Source organism: Anomaloglossus baeobatrachus, chromosome 4 (assembly GCF_048569485.1).
Source record: "Anomaloglossus baeobatrachus isolate aAnoBae1 chromosome 4, aAnoBae1.hap1, whole genome shotgun sequence".
In the NCBI taxonomy this organism is placed as follows: domain Eukaryota; kingdom Metazoa; phylum Chordata; class Amphibia; order Anura; family Aromobatidae; genus Anomaloglossus; species Anomaloglossus baeobatrachus.
In genome coordinates, this window is record NC_134356.1 from 589,079,197 (window position 1) to 589,093,790 (window position 14,594).

Consider the following 14,594-nt stretch of genomic DNA (forward strand, 5'->3'; position numbering starts at 1 on the left):
AGAAAGACTGAGGATATCTACATGAAGTCTGCAAGTCACAGACTCGACAATGGCTACTAAGGTAATCACATTAGCAATACACAACTACGTTACAATGGTTACTGAAAGAGTCTGGAGAAACAATACGTCTGGCTTTCAGTGGCCAACACAAATACATGAGTCAACAAGAGTCTTGTAGAAACATTGAGGGACTTATCCCCCGTCTATAAACAATCTATCATCCTGTCTGGCTGAATTTTAAGAAACTTTAACCCATGAGAGTCCATGTCGTCACAGGTGTTACTAGTGTGAGGCATGTAATGACTGACAGTCTGATCTCCTGATCTACATGTCTCACATTGGTAATACCCATTTCATATCAAATAAGCTCTAGAAACACATTCTCAGGAGGCAGATTCTCTGTGTCCGGATTATGGATCTTAACAGCTTATTTACATAAAAATAACAATGTGGATTTCTCTAGAGTTAGAGATAACTGGTCATCATTTTATTTTACTTTCTATACTCTACATGGCTATATAGATGGCTTAGAAGGGTTGATTTTATTGACAGATTCCCTTTAAGGGTTTTGGAGAGTTTTTACTCAGTTTCTGCTTTAAAAACTCAGTGTAAACATATATTAACACCATTTATGTTTAAACAAGTAACACTTCTGTTTAAGTTTGCATCACATGAATATTAATGTGACCCCAATACCAGGGCAGACTTGATATATGCTTACCCCATTACCATTACAAGTTGTATCCCGTTTGCAAGTTGTATCCGACCTAGAGATGATGGTGCATTTTTTATTGATGCATATCTAAAAAATGTAATAAGAAATTTGGGGGATTTATCATAATTTTCAAAATAAATTGCAAAGAAAAAAAAATCAACTAATTTCTGAACTATTGGCAATAAACTATAACTCCAGAGATGGGGTCAGACATTCATGAAATATCTAATGAGAAGGTAATCTGCAATGTAATGAATGTCGCTCAAATTTATCAAGTGAATTCAATGCATATCGAAAGAAGCAAATCCAATTTGTGTTATTATGCCCTGAGGTCTCTAGAGAATTTATACTCGCCTCGCCATTCACCTGTCCATGCTCGACCATCCAACGTCTCTGCAGCTCCACTGTCCTCTTGTCATCCGGTGTGGTGACGGACATCACCTTCTGAATCTTCAGTCTTTACTTTCTAGTCTTTGGGTGATGTACGGTGTCTGTTGCAACATCCCAACGTCAGGACGTCATAATTTTACAGTAGCCCGAAACCTAGTTGGCATCAGAAACACCAGCAAAAGCTAAAGACTCAGAAAAGGATGTCTGTCGCCAAACCTGAAGAAAGGAAGAAGACATATGGAGATTTCAAATAACCAGATGGGGAACTGCGAGAAAGATGAGCGGCGACAGAAGTATTATTTTTTTTAACCCATCCCCACCCAATGGAAATTAGCAAAATAGTGGGTTAAATGTTTATTTTTCCACTAAATATAGTTAGCACCTGTTTACAACATATGTTATAAAGTAGAGAGCATGCTTGGTCACTGCTCCATTCACTTCTATCGGGCTGACTGAGAAATTATGTCACAACCTATTTGACCCTCTGACTGCAGGGCTGTTGGCTTTCCCCGAGGCTTGGCCTGTGGGAGGAGTTTTCTCCCTGCCTCGTTTCCAGGATCATGGTGTTTTATCTAGGGGTCATCTTTAGTGATGCAGAGCCAGTTATAATTCTGGTCCGCAGCGTGATCGCTGGTCTCTGTGAGTACTTGATCCTGCCCATTCTCCCGTCCTCCTGACTGTTTCCATCGTCCCTGTACCCCATCCTCCTGACTGCGTCCATCCTCCCTGTTCTCCCGTTCCCCTGACTGCGTCCATCCTCCCTGACTCCCGTCCTACTTTCTCCAGCTCCCTCTCCATCACTCCTCTCCCTGCTTTCCCTGTGTTTCCCCACCTTTATCTGCTCTCCCGGCTCCCGACCACGGCTCGTCACTGACTCTGGTTTCCGCGCCCACTGGTCCTTGACGCTCTCTCGGCTTCTGACTTGGCTTCCCTTGACGCAGTCTCCGTTCAACCCCTGGTATCATGTTATCTCCTGGCACCAACCTCGGCTCGTACGGCTATCCCCTTTCATCCACTGGGTGAGTACATCACCTAGTGGATGCTTTATGGCCCCTGCAATTCCCTGTGCTCCAGCTCCCCCTGCTGGTGCTTTACAAATTAGTTGGCAGTGCCATATAGGTAATGGAGCATCAGTCAGGGGGCCATGAATGTACATTATGACTCCATTCACACACTTTGGGACCATGTTCATGGGATCAGTAGGGGTGATAAATGTAGTTAGTGTGGGATGACAAGTGCACTTTTTAAACAAAGCAAGAAAGACAAATCACATGACACGGTCACCTCCATTCTAAATAAAAGCAGGTAATTAAACAAAATTATCTTTAGATATTTTTTTTTTACATATCTGTAATTGTAGAAGCACATTTTTTGTTTTTTCACATTTTTGTCATTGTCACCTTATTTTGGTCGCACTTTGTCCCATCTTTAATCCAAAGAGGATCAATAAAATAATATGTGAAAAAGTCTCCGGATACACAGATTTGTTGTTTGGAGTTGTAGTAAGAGATGGCCATGTCTGGTCTGACTTTAGCTTGTCCTACATTTATTGTGCAATGCAATTTTCCACACAATACATCTCTGAAGGTACAAAAGAAATGACAATCTGAATAATGATTAAGGTCTATAATGATGACATTATTAACCAATTCTCTATAGATGGGCTATGTTCTTACAGAGATTTGTTTAAATATTTTTTATAGCAGGTCAGCTCCAAAATTCTGCTCAAAAAGTTCTTGAAAAAATAATTTTTAAAACTCTTGGAAGACTCCTCCTATTCATTTCTATGGGAAATCAACTTTTATGTTAATATGAGCAGGTTGTTTTGTTTTGGGGTTTTTTAACAAAAAAAAACATGGTAAAGGCTAAGTGCACACTGAATCTTTTTGCTGAGTTTTAGAGAAGAAACTCTTCAAATTGTTTTCTGAAAACTGAAAACTCCTCAAAAACGGAGTTTCCGATGATATTTATCTTTGAAGACTCAGAAAAAAACTGTGTGCACATAATCTAAGCTTTCAAAAATGCCTGATAGCCAAAAAGTGACATACAATTTTTTCTATCTGCAGACAGAGTTTCCTTGAAGTGTTCCAAAACCATTTCAGGAATTGCTCTTTTTTGAGTGTTTTTAAAGAAGTATATATTTTTCTAAATTATTTCCTGTGCTGCTTTTCAAAAGTTTTTAATGCATTTTGGAAAAATTTATCATGCAGCATTTTTTGCAGGTTTTCGATTTGACAATGACAGGCATTTTTCACAACCTAAGATAAAAAAAAATGCTCAAAAACCTTTACATATGAAAAGCGAGAAGGATGAAAATTGAAATGAATAATATGCATATTTCAAACATCTCTTAGGATGTCTTCATACTGTGTGTATTTTACTCATTTATTTGGGCAGAAAAGTCAGCAAAACACTACAAAAAGTGTTAGCAGCAAAAACACTGCTATGTCGATGTCGGCAGTGAGGGTTTCAAACAAATGGCGCCCGGAGGCTGCGTGTGCGCAGATGAGATCTTGAGCTAAAAGCTCCATCTGCGCACGCGCCAACTCTAGGCACCATTATTTGAAGTCATCACTGCCGACGACTTCAGAATGGCACAGAGCCGCACACAGCAGCGGCAGCCGCCGCCACCGTACAGAGCTGCACAGAACAGCGGCGGCTGCTATACAGAACTGCATAGAGCAGTGGCGTCCGCCATACAGAGCAGCACAGCATTGCCCCTGCCTTCTGTGACACCTCTCCACGACCCCCGGTAAGCTACATTCGGATTTTAAGATGCACCCCTTATTTTCCTCACAAATAATTGGGAGGAAAAGTGCATCTTATAATCCGAAAAATAAGGTACTTGTATTTCTAAAGGTGCTATTAACATGAATTTTGTTTGTCAGTAACTACTCCTTCAAACTAAACAAAGAAATCAAACCATAGATGTACATACACAGGGAAAATGTATTGAACACATGGAGAAAATGAGGTGCAAAAACCAATAAAGTCACGACACCAGCTGACATCTATCAGTAATTAAAAAGTAATCCTGCCAGTTATTGAAAAATAATATCAGCTGGATCAACTGATGGTCTATAAAAAGGTGTCTCCAAGGTGCCACACTGAAAACATCTCATGATGGGTAAAACCAGTAAGCTGTCTCATGACTTTTCCAACCTTATTGTTGTAAAACATACTGATGGCATTGGTTACCAAATAATTTCTAAATCACTGAAGGTTCCAGTGAGCACTATTAGGGCCCCAATCCAGAAGAGGAGAAAGAACATCATTTCACCGTAAACAGGCAACAACCATGTGCTCCTCGTAAGATTCCAGACAGAGGAGAAAAGAGTTATCAGAAGAGTTGTCCAAGAGCCAAGAACCACCTGTGGAGAGCTACAGAAAGACCTATAATGAGCTAGAACAATTGATTCAAAGAAAATAATTAGGGTAAGAACTCACTTTGCTTTTTACCTGCTTTTTCAACTGCAGCGTTTAATGCCAAAATGGATGTGTTCTGCTTTTCAAGCAAAGTCTATGGGAATTTGGTTTTCTAAACCGCACTATGCAGTTCAAAATGCTGCCTTTTTGTGGCAGAAATTTGGGCAAAAACTCTGCTTTGCAGTTCAAAACTCAAATGGCAAAAACAATTGTCAATAGCGATTTTGAAAGGTCTACATGACAAACACCCAAAAGTGACACCATTCCAAAAACGGCACCCCTCAGGCTACTCAAAACCACATTCAATAAGGTTATTAACCCTTCAGGTGCTTCACAGTAACTAAAGCAATGTGGAAGGAAAAATGAACATTTTACATTTTGCAACAAAATTGTTAATTTAGCCTCAAATATTGCATATTCACAAGGGTAACAGGATTAAATGAACCCCCAAAATTTGTTGGGCAGTTTCTTCTGAGCACGCAGATACCTCATATGTGGCAAAAAACACTGTTTGGGCGCACGGCAGGACTCGGAAGGGAAGGAGCGTCATTTAACTTTTTTTTTAATCATAAAGGTTTTATTGAGATGGGGTCAGCTACTAGAGGGTTGGAGAAGGTTGGAGCGTTTATGAGTGGCGCAACTGAAAAAATTGGAACAAGCTGTGCCGAGGAAGATTGAATTTCTCACACATCTCTGAGTAAGGAAGTAGAACTCCATCTTTATATAGGTCCGCTAACACCACAGGCTCTTTTTTTACCCATGAGGTAAGGTTTAAATTTGGGATGAAGGATTCAAGCGCTCTCAGGGGGATATTTGGTCTTAAAGCTTGTGACACTGTTCCACTCCACTCCACTCGCTCCAATTTTTCTTCAGTGTTGCTGTTGTGGGAAGAAGATCACCATGGGAAGAGGGGGCTAGAATTAATGATTCAATGAACTGTTTAGGGGTGTGACAATTGATTGAGGAATGTTCGATCTGCAACCATCTCTGGTCTAGTTCGTTTTTCCACCAGTCACGGGCCGCCTCCAAAATGGCAGCTCTATGATATGTTAGAATGTTTGGGATACCCATGCCTCCGCCATTCAACGGTGCATGCATACAGCGCAGGGCTATTCTTGTTTTTTTCCCAGCCCAAATGAATTTTCCCATTAGTGAATGGATTTTAGATAGATGGCGGTGTGGGATTGCCAAGGGGAGGCATCTCAGGAGGTAGATGATTTTTGGGAGACATATCATTTTGAAAGTCTGCATTCTTGCCATCCAGGACAGGGGAAGCAGAGTGAGGCGGGCAAGTTAATTTTCTAGTGAATTATGTAGAGCTATCATATTTTTTTGAATTATGGTTTTAAGTGGGGCCAGTATTATACCCAGGTAAGGGATGCCATCCTTTTCCCACTTAAAGGGGTATAACTGAGATAAGGTGGTTTTGGTAGCGGGAGGCAGGAAAAGCGGAAAAATGAGGGATTTATTAACGTTTAGTTTGTAGTACGAGATTTGTGAAAAAGAGGTCAAAATCTCCATTATATGCTTCAGGGACACCACCACATTGGTACACGATAGGATGACATCATCTGCATATAAGCTGATCACATGATCCATCTTGCCCGCTTTCACTCCCGAAATCTGCGGACACTCACGAATGGCCTGGGCCAAGGGTTCAATGGTGAGAGCATAAATGATAGTGGAGAGGGGGCATCCTTGACGTGACCCATTGGTGATTTCAAAGCTCCGCGACATAAACCCGGACACCAATACCTTAGCATTGGGACTAGAATAAAGCACCATTATAGCAGATAAAATAGGGCCTTCAAATCCAAACTTATCTAGTACCGATTTCAGGTAACCCCAGTGCACCCTGTCGAATGCTTTTTCTGCATCTAAGGACAGGAGCACACTGGGGGTTTTCCTTTTCTCAACTAGCGCGATCAGGTCCAGCATCCTTCTTGTTCCATCCTTCGCCTGTCTGCCCGCCACAAACCCCACCTGATCTGGAGCAATTAGTTTCGGGAGAATTTTATGAATCCTGGCCGAAATAATTTTTGCATACAATTTTACATTGCAATTCAAAAGGGATATGGGCCTAAAGTTTCCGGGGGTTACTGGGGGTTTTCCCGGTTTAGGTAAGGTAGTTATTATGGCTTCAAGATTACTTGGTGAGATAGCTGCTGATTCTTGCCAAGAGGAGAAGATTCTCAGGATAAATGGGGACAGAATGTTAGTGAATTGTTTATAATATGTGTTAGTGAGCCCGTCTGGGCCAGGAGCTGAGTTTCTTTTTGCCGAATTAATTGCCTGGCGAACTTCTTGTATAGAGAAGGGCACATTGAGCAATTTTAGCTGATCTGTGGATAACCGGAGGAGGTTAATGCTATTTAAAAAGGAACTAATTGTGTCTTGGGAGGGCTTTGGGGCGGTGAGGTTATCTTTAAGGTTGTATAGTGATTGGTAAAAGTCAGCAAATGCATTGGCGATTTCTGTTGGGTTGCGAATTTTTGAATGAGGGCCTGATATAAGGAACTCTATTTTGTTTTGTACTTCTCTTTTTTTGACTCTCCTGGCTAATAAGGCTCCTGCCCTGTCACCCATGGCATAAAATTTTAACTTAAAAGCTCTCAAATGTTTCTCATAGTCCACCAAGAGCAATTGGCGGAGCTGTAGTCTTAGTTTTCTGAGATCGTTCGAAACAGAGGGACTTGGGGAGGATTTATTAAGAGAGTCAAGGAAATTGATTTGGTTTAGGATAGCTTTGGAAGCTGCCTGGCGTCTTTTTTTCTCCCTAGTGGCGATTTTTATGAATGACCCCCTAATATAAGCTTTGTGAGAGGACCACAATGACTCCTCTTTTACTTCATTATTATCATTAAATTTGAAAAATTCGTTGAGGTCAGATCTTAGTTCCTCAGCTACTTGTTTGGAAGCTAGAAGGGAATCATTCATTCGCCACCGGTCAAATATAGGCGAGCGATCTTGCTCTCGAATAGTCAAATAAATGGGGGCATGATCCGACCATGATATTATTCCAATTTTAGAATCTGAACAGTCTGTAATAAGTGTACTATCTACCAGAAAATAGTCCAATCGGCTGTAGGAGAGGAACCGAGGTGAGAAGTACCGTATTTTTCGCTTTATAAGACGCACTTTTCTTCCCCCAAATTTTGGGGTAAAGTAGGGGGTGCGTCTTATAATCCGAATATACGGGGGGGGTGTATATATATATATATACACAGAGTCCAGTGGAGGTGCAGGCAGCTCTGGAGCGTGCTGGGGACTGCTTGGAGCTGGGAGCGGCAGCCTTTGATCTCCTGCTCTCCCGCTCATATAATATGCACAGCCGCTGTCCATCAGAAGCGTGGTGCTGAAACTGCATCGCGCTGATGGGCTGAGAGAGCTGTGCATATTATCTGCCTGTGCTTACCTTTGATTGCACAGGATTCCCCCTCCCCCTGTGTTAGATATAGCCTCCCGTGCTGCTGCTGTAGTAAAATAATAAACTCTTTACTCACCTCCTCCAGCATCTGCCCGGTCTCCCTCCTGCTGGCTGTGATTAGACATGCAGAGATATCTCTCTCTGCCGTGCCGATCACATGACCTGCACTAGAACCAGGAAGTAGGAAGTGCAGGAGACAGGAGGAGTTCAACCCCGAGGAGGGAGACAGAGACAGGACTGTGCTGCAGAAGGCAAGGAAAGAGTTTATTTTACTAAAAGCAGCAACATGGGGGCGATATGCCACAGAGGCTGATGTGGCCCTGCCTGCCTGCCAGAGAGGCTGATGTGGCCCTGCCTGCCTGCCACAGAGGCTGATGTGGCCCTGCCTGCCTGCCACAGAGGGTGATGTGGCCCTGCCTGCCTGCCACAGAGGGTGATGTGGCCCTGTCTGCCTGCCACAGAGGGTGATGTGGCCCTGTCTGCCTGCCACAGAGGCTGATGTGGCCCTGTCTGCCTGCCACAGAGGCTGATGTGGCCCTGCCTGCCTGCCACAGAGGCTGATGTGGCCCTGCCTGCCTGCCACAGAGGGTGATGTGGCCCTGCCTGCCTGCCACAGAGGCTGATGTGGCCCTGTCTGCCTGCCACAGAGGCTGATGTGGCCCTGTCTGCCTGCCACAGAGGCTGATGTGGCCCTGTCTGCCTGCCACAGAGGCTGATGTGGCCCTGTCTGCCTGCCACAGAGGCTGATGTGGCCCTGTCTGCCTGCCACAGAGGCTGATGTGGCCCTGTCTGCCTGCCACAGAGGGTGATGTGGCCCTGTCTGCCTGCCACAGAGGGTGATGTGGCCCTGTCTGCCTGCCACAGAGGGTGATGTGGCCCTGTCTGCCTGCCACAGAGGGTGATGTGGCCCTGTCTGCCTGCCACAGAGGGTGATGTGGCCCTGTCTGCCTGCCACAGAGGGTGATGTGGCCCTGTCTGCCTGCCACAGAGGGTGATGTGGCCCTGTCTGCCTGCCACAGAGGGTGATGTGGCCCTGTCTGCCTGCCACAGAGGGTGATGTGGCCCTGTCTGCCTGCCACAGAGGGTGATGTGGCCCTGTCTGCCTGCCACAGAGGGTGATGTGGCCCTGTCTGCCTGCCACAGAGGGTGATGTGGCCCTGTCTGCCTGCCACAGTGGCCCTGTCTGCCTGCCACAGTGGCCCTGTCTGCCTGCCACAGTGGCCCTGTCTGCCTGCCACAGTGGCCCTGTCTGCCTGCCACAGTGGCCCTGTCTGCCAGCCATAGAGGATGTGTGCCAGCCATAGGGGAAATGTGGCATCACTGGGGTACGTGTTCAATATAAGGTGGCCATATCCAGATTAAGGGGGCTAATTTTAGGATGAGGGGGCTATGAGGGACATATACCCTATATTATTTGTTAGACGGACACTGGCATTATAAGACGGACCCCATTTATTAAAAAATTCTCTATTCCTTCACCAAATTTGGGGGTGCGTCTTATAATCAGGTGCGTCTTATAAAGCGAAAAATACGGTATGTGTAGTCTCTTTCATTTGCTGGATGGTATCTCCATATATCATGAAGGTGCCATTCTGAGACTACTACTCTCATCTCTTTTCTCTGTACAGCAGCATTCAAACTGTCCAAGGAGCTTGACATTAACATATTGTAGTCTCCGCAAATTATTTGCTTACCTCCCGTGACTGCTGAGAGTTTAATCAGGAATTTGCGCAAGAAACAGATCTGGCCAGTATTGGGGGCATATACAGATGCAATAGTATACCTGCACCCATTTATGGAGCAATTTAGAATAGCATATCTGCCGTCAGGATCTGAGTGCTGGGCTAGCATAGTGAAAGAGACAGTATTTTTTACACAAATAAATACACCCGCCTTTTTTTTGACCACATGCATGCATAATAAATGGGAATTTAGGATTATTCAGCCGATACGTGTCATTTTGGAGAAGATGTGATTCCTGTCCGCAAATCACATCACATTTTGATCTTGACACTTCCCGCCAGAACATAGACCTCTTAGCTGGCGAATTTAGACCTTTTACATTTATAGACATACAGTTTAACACCATTATGCTAGAATTAGAGTCTCTTGGCTAAGACTACAAGGAGGGAAAGGAAGGTTAGGTAGAACATAACACACATAACAAACATTTGTCCAAAAGGAAAAAAAAAGTCCAAAAAAGGACCAGCGGCATGATAGGAGATTGCCGCCCTGGGGGCCAGAAGGACCTGGATGAACCATATCCAGAGGGCCTTCAAGAAAAATAACTAAGTCACAACCACGACTCGGAATATTAGATAACTCATGCTACGGACCACTCTTCAATAATTTTCTCCCTGCGGGATGGCCCTGCGGCTATCGGAGATCTGTCTGGGAGATTCATCAAGTTCCACGAAGAGAGGAGCCTAGCCAGCTGGTTTGGCGAGTGTTCCCTGCCCGGGTGATCAGGATTTTGACAGGGAAGCCCCATCTGTAGGCGATAGCTTCATCTCTTAAGATCTTGGTGTAAGGAGCAAATTCTCTCCGTTTTGCCAGAGTTCCAGCCGACAGATCAGGAAAAATGGATATAAGGCGGAATTTCTCAGGCAGGGATGGCTTCTTCCTCAGAGCTTGTAGCAGGGCCTCCTTGGTTTTGTAGAAATGCAGGCGAGCTAAGGTATCCCGAGGGGCCTCAGCGTTAAGAAATTTTGGTTTTGGGACTCTGTGAATCCTGTCTATTATGAAATCATTTGGGCCCAGATCTGGCAAGGCCTCCTGCAGCAAGGATACCAAGAAGCTCTGCAATTCTCCGTCTGGTATAACCTCTGGAATCCCTCTTATTCTTATATTGTTTCGGCGAGATCGGTCCTCCAGATCCAGGATTTTAGTTTGCAGACCCTGTACTTGCTCTTCCAAATCTGCATTGGCATCTATGAGGCTGTTATGGGATCTTGTGAGCTCCTCCATCTTTGTTTCAATGTGGGAGGTGCGGGCTCCTATGGCTGTAATATCTGCACACAGCTCAGCTACCATGCCTTTCCAGTCCTCTTGCAGTGAGGCCCGGAGGGCACTGAGAAGCCTCTGCATTGTGTGCTTGGTAAGTGGAATGTCAGCATTATCAGTGTCAAAGTCTGTAGCAGCCCTGGAGCCTCTCCTGGATGATTGTGTTGAAACAGTGGAGGAGGAAGCAGCCATCTTATCTCTTCCAGCATTGATAAAGAAATCTGTCACTTTTGCTGGAGAAGGCCTCTTTTGGGACTTTCCCTTTGTCATATCTAGCTCCAGGGGGTTATCTCTGTGATTACCCACCGAACAGGGAGAATTTGGAGTCTCTGGTGAGCTGTTCTGAGCTGTTTCTGAGTCACTGTGGCTGGAGCTCAGCTTCTAGGTGACCAGTGCCATCAGCGTGCAGGCCACACCCCCTCATTTAACTTTTTGAACAGAAAATTAGCTGGAATCGTTAGCCGCACCATGTTGCGTTTGGAGAGCCCCTGAGGTGCCGAAACAGTGGAGCTCATACACATGTGACCCCTTTTTGGAAACTAGACCCCTCATGGAATTTATCTAGATGTTTATTGAGCACTTTAAACCTCTGGGGGCTTCACAAAAGTTAATAAAGTTGAGCCGTGAAAATAAAAAAAATTTTTTTACCACAAAATTGTTACTTCAACTAGGTAGATTTTTTTCACAAGGGTATCAGGAAAAATTGCACCATAAAATGTATGGTGCAATTTCTCCTGAGTACACAGGTACCTCATATGTGGTGGAAATCAAATGTTTGGGCGCACAGCAGGGCTCGGAATGGAAGGAACGTCATTTGACTTTTCAAACGCAAAATTGTCTGGAATAATTAGCGTATTCTATGTTGTGTTTGGAGACCCCCTGAGGTGCCGAAACAGTGGAGCTCCCCCACATGTGACCCCATTTTGAAAACTAGACCCCATGGCATAAAAAAAAAAATCAGGGCGCATGCACCGATGTTCTGCAAAAAGGGGGGGGACTAGGTGGGATGGAAAAAAGAAGTCCTGTCCAAAGTAGAGTACGACTGCAGGACGATTGCTGATCAGGTACCTAATTGTTCAAATTTTGTCTTTTTTTTTTTATTTGGGGTGCACAAAAAAAAGCAAAAACTCGAGCAACAATTACGTACCTGATCAGCCAATCACGTAGCTGATCAGCACTTGGCGGCAAGCAGGTTGGGGAGGAGGGGGGGGGAGAGGGAGTGGGAGATGCGATTGGGGATAGTTAGAAAAGAGCCACGAATAATACTTACAGGATGGATCAGAACAGTGGCAGATGGGGGGGCGGCAGATGGAAGGGCAGCAGATGGGGGGGCAGCAGATGGGGGGGCAGCAGATGGGGGAACAGTGGCATATAAAGGGAGCATCTGTGAATGTGTGACGGCGGCGGCTGGGATAGGGTGGCGGCGGATAGGAGAGGGCGCAGTGGATGCAGGAGCGGCGGAGGATGGGGTGAAGGGGTGGATGGGGGGGAAGGGGAGTGGGAGTGGGAGGTGAGATTGGGGATAGTTGCCTTACAGGATGGTTCTAGGCAACAGGATCACAGGAGATGAAGGAGGCAGCAGATCGGGGAGAGTGAGAGGTGGGAAAGGGAGCGCAGATCACGGGGGTGACAGGTGAGCAGAGAGCGGGCAGCAGATCACGGGGGTGACAGGTGAGCAGAGCACAGATCACGGGGGTGAGAGGTGGGGGGAGAGCGGACAGCAGATCACGGGTGACAGGTGAGGGAGCACACATCACCAGGGTGACAGGTGATGGAGCACACATCACGGGGGTGACAGGTGAAAACAGGTGAGGGAGCACACATCACGGAGGTGACAGGTGAAAACAGGTGAGGGAGCACACATCACGAGGGTGACAGGTGAGGGAGCGCACATGACGGGGGTGACAGGTGAGGGAGCGCACATCACAGGGGTGACAGGTGAGGGAGCGCACATCACGGGGGTGACAGGTGAAGGAGCGCACATCACGGGGGTGACAGGTGAGGGAGCACACATCACGGGGGTGACAGGTGAGGGAGCGCACATCACGGGGGTGACAGGTGAGGGAGCGCACATCACGGGGGTGACAGGTGAGGGAGCGCACATCACGGGGGTGACAGGTGAGGGAGCGCACATCACGGGGGTGACAGGTGAGGAAGCGCACATCACGGGGGTGACAGGTGAGGGAGCGCACATCACGGGGGTGACAGGTGAGGGAGCGCACATCATGTGGGTGACAGGTGAGGGAGCGCACATCACGGGGGTGACAGGTGAGGGAGCGCACATCACGGGGGTGACAGGTGAGGGAGCGCACATCACGGGGGTGACAGGTGAGGGAGCGCACATCACGGGGGTGACAGGTGAGGGAGCGCACATCACGGGGGTGACAGGTTGGGGGAGCAGGGAGTACATCACAGGGGTGAGGGGGAGGGGGCGGGCAGCCGATCACGAGGGGGAGGGGGCGGGCAGCCGATCACGGGGGTGAGAGGTGGGAGTGCGGGCAGCAGATCGGGAAGAGCGGTGGCAGATGGAGGAGGGCGGCGGCGGCGGTGGATCGGGAGGCTTTTCGTCGGTATGATATAGTACTATGGCAGCACAGCAACTTCCGGGTCCCATGCTCCGGTCGCATAACAGCATGGGACCGGAGCTTGTCGCCCTGCCATTGCACTGTATACACTCACTGTACTGGCGTGCTCAGGACTGACAAGTGAAGGTGAGGGGGCGGTCACCGGCAACAGATCCACGGTGATTGGAGAGATCGGTCACAAGGCCGGTTTCTCTAATCAGAGCTACTGGAGCAGGGGGAGGGTGATCCAGCTGAGGTCACCCAGCTCCAGCCAATGGCCAGTGGTACAGCTGCACTGACCATGGCTGGATTTCAATGTTTCAACCACTTTCAATGGTTGAAACATTACAGTAGCTGTGATTGGCTGACGAACGCCGCTCAGCCAATCACAGCCTCCGTAGGTCCGAGGAGGAGGCACCACCCCTCCTGAGGTCAGGCACAGGTCCCCTCCTTCCCGAATCTGCGGTTTGTGTGAACCGATCGCAGTCACCGGGGCTCCGGTGCCGCGATTTCACCCTGACGGATAGATCCGTCATGGGTCTTTAAGTACCAGGGCACCATGACGGATCTTTCCGTCCAAGGTCGTGAAGGGGTTAATATGTTCAAAAGGCTTTAAGCCACAGTTTCTATACTGTTACTTATTACGTTTCTATTTCTTATTATAAATATGTCCCTTTTCTAGCTGACCAAACAGTTTTGCAGACCCTGGTCCAGCGACCATGTTATTAGTCTTTGGCAGCCCTCTTAAGGGCTCGTGCAGATGACCGTATTTTCAGTCTGAGTGCTATCCAAAAAATATCACATCGCAAACAGACCAATGTTATTCAATGAGGCAGTTGCATATATCCAATTTTTGTCTTCGACCAAGTGATCTGAGGAAAACAATTGCAGCATGCACAGTTTGCCTCCTAGAATCAGATGGTACTCGGCCATTCAAGTCTATGGGTCCATGACAATAATCAGACCGCACTCGGATGTCATCACACGCCAATCAAACTTGGATCAGAGTCTGATTAGCGTAATTGGACCATTTTTCTCTGATGGCAAAATATGGTTGTGTGAACCCAGG

The 14,594-nt window shown here is 46.6% G+C and overlaps 1 protein-coding gene across 2 annotated transcripts in view; it reads right to left on the reverse strand.

Moving 5' to 3' along the window:
* The window catches only part of LOC142301860 (disintegrin and metalloproteinase domain-containing protein 9-like), a 168,964-nt gene that overhangs the window by 24,558 nt on the left and 129,812 nt on the right, over positions 1-14,594 (reverse strand). For both annotated transcript variants that reach the window (XM_075342901.1, XM_075342902.1), the window contains 2 exons: positions 2,506-2,686; positions 722-802 (listed from right to left, as the gene is read on the reverse strand). In XM_075342901.1, the coding sequence (XP_075199016.1) occupies positions 722-802; positions 2,506-2,686 (262 nt within the window). The remainder of the gene's footprint in view (positions 1-721; positions 803-2,505; positions 2,687-14,594) is intronic.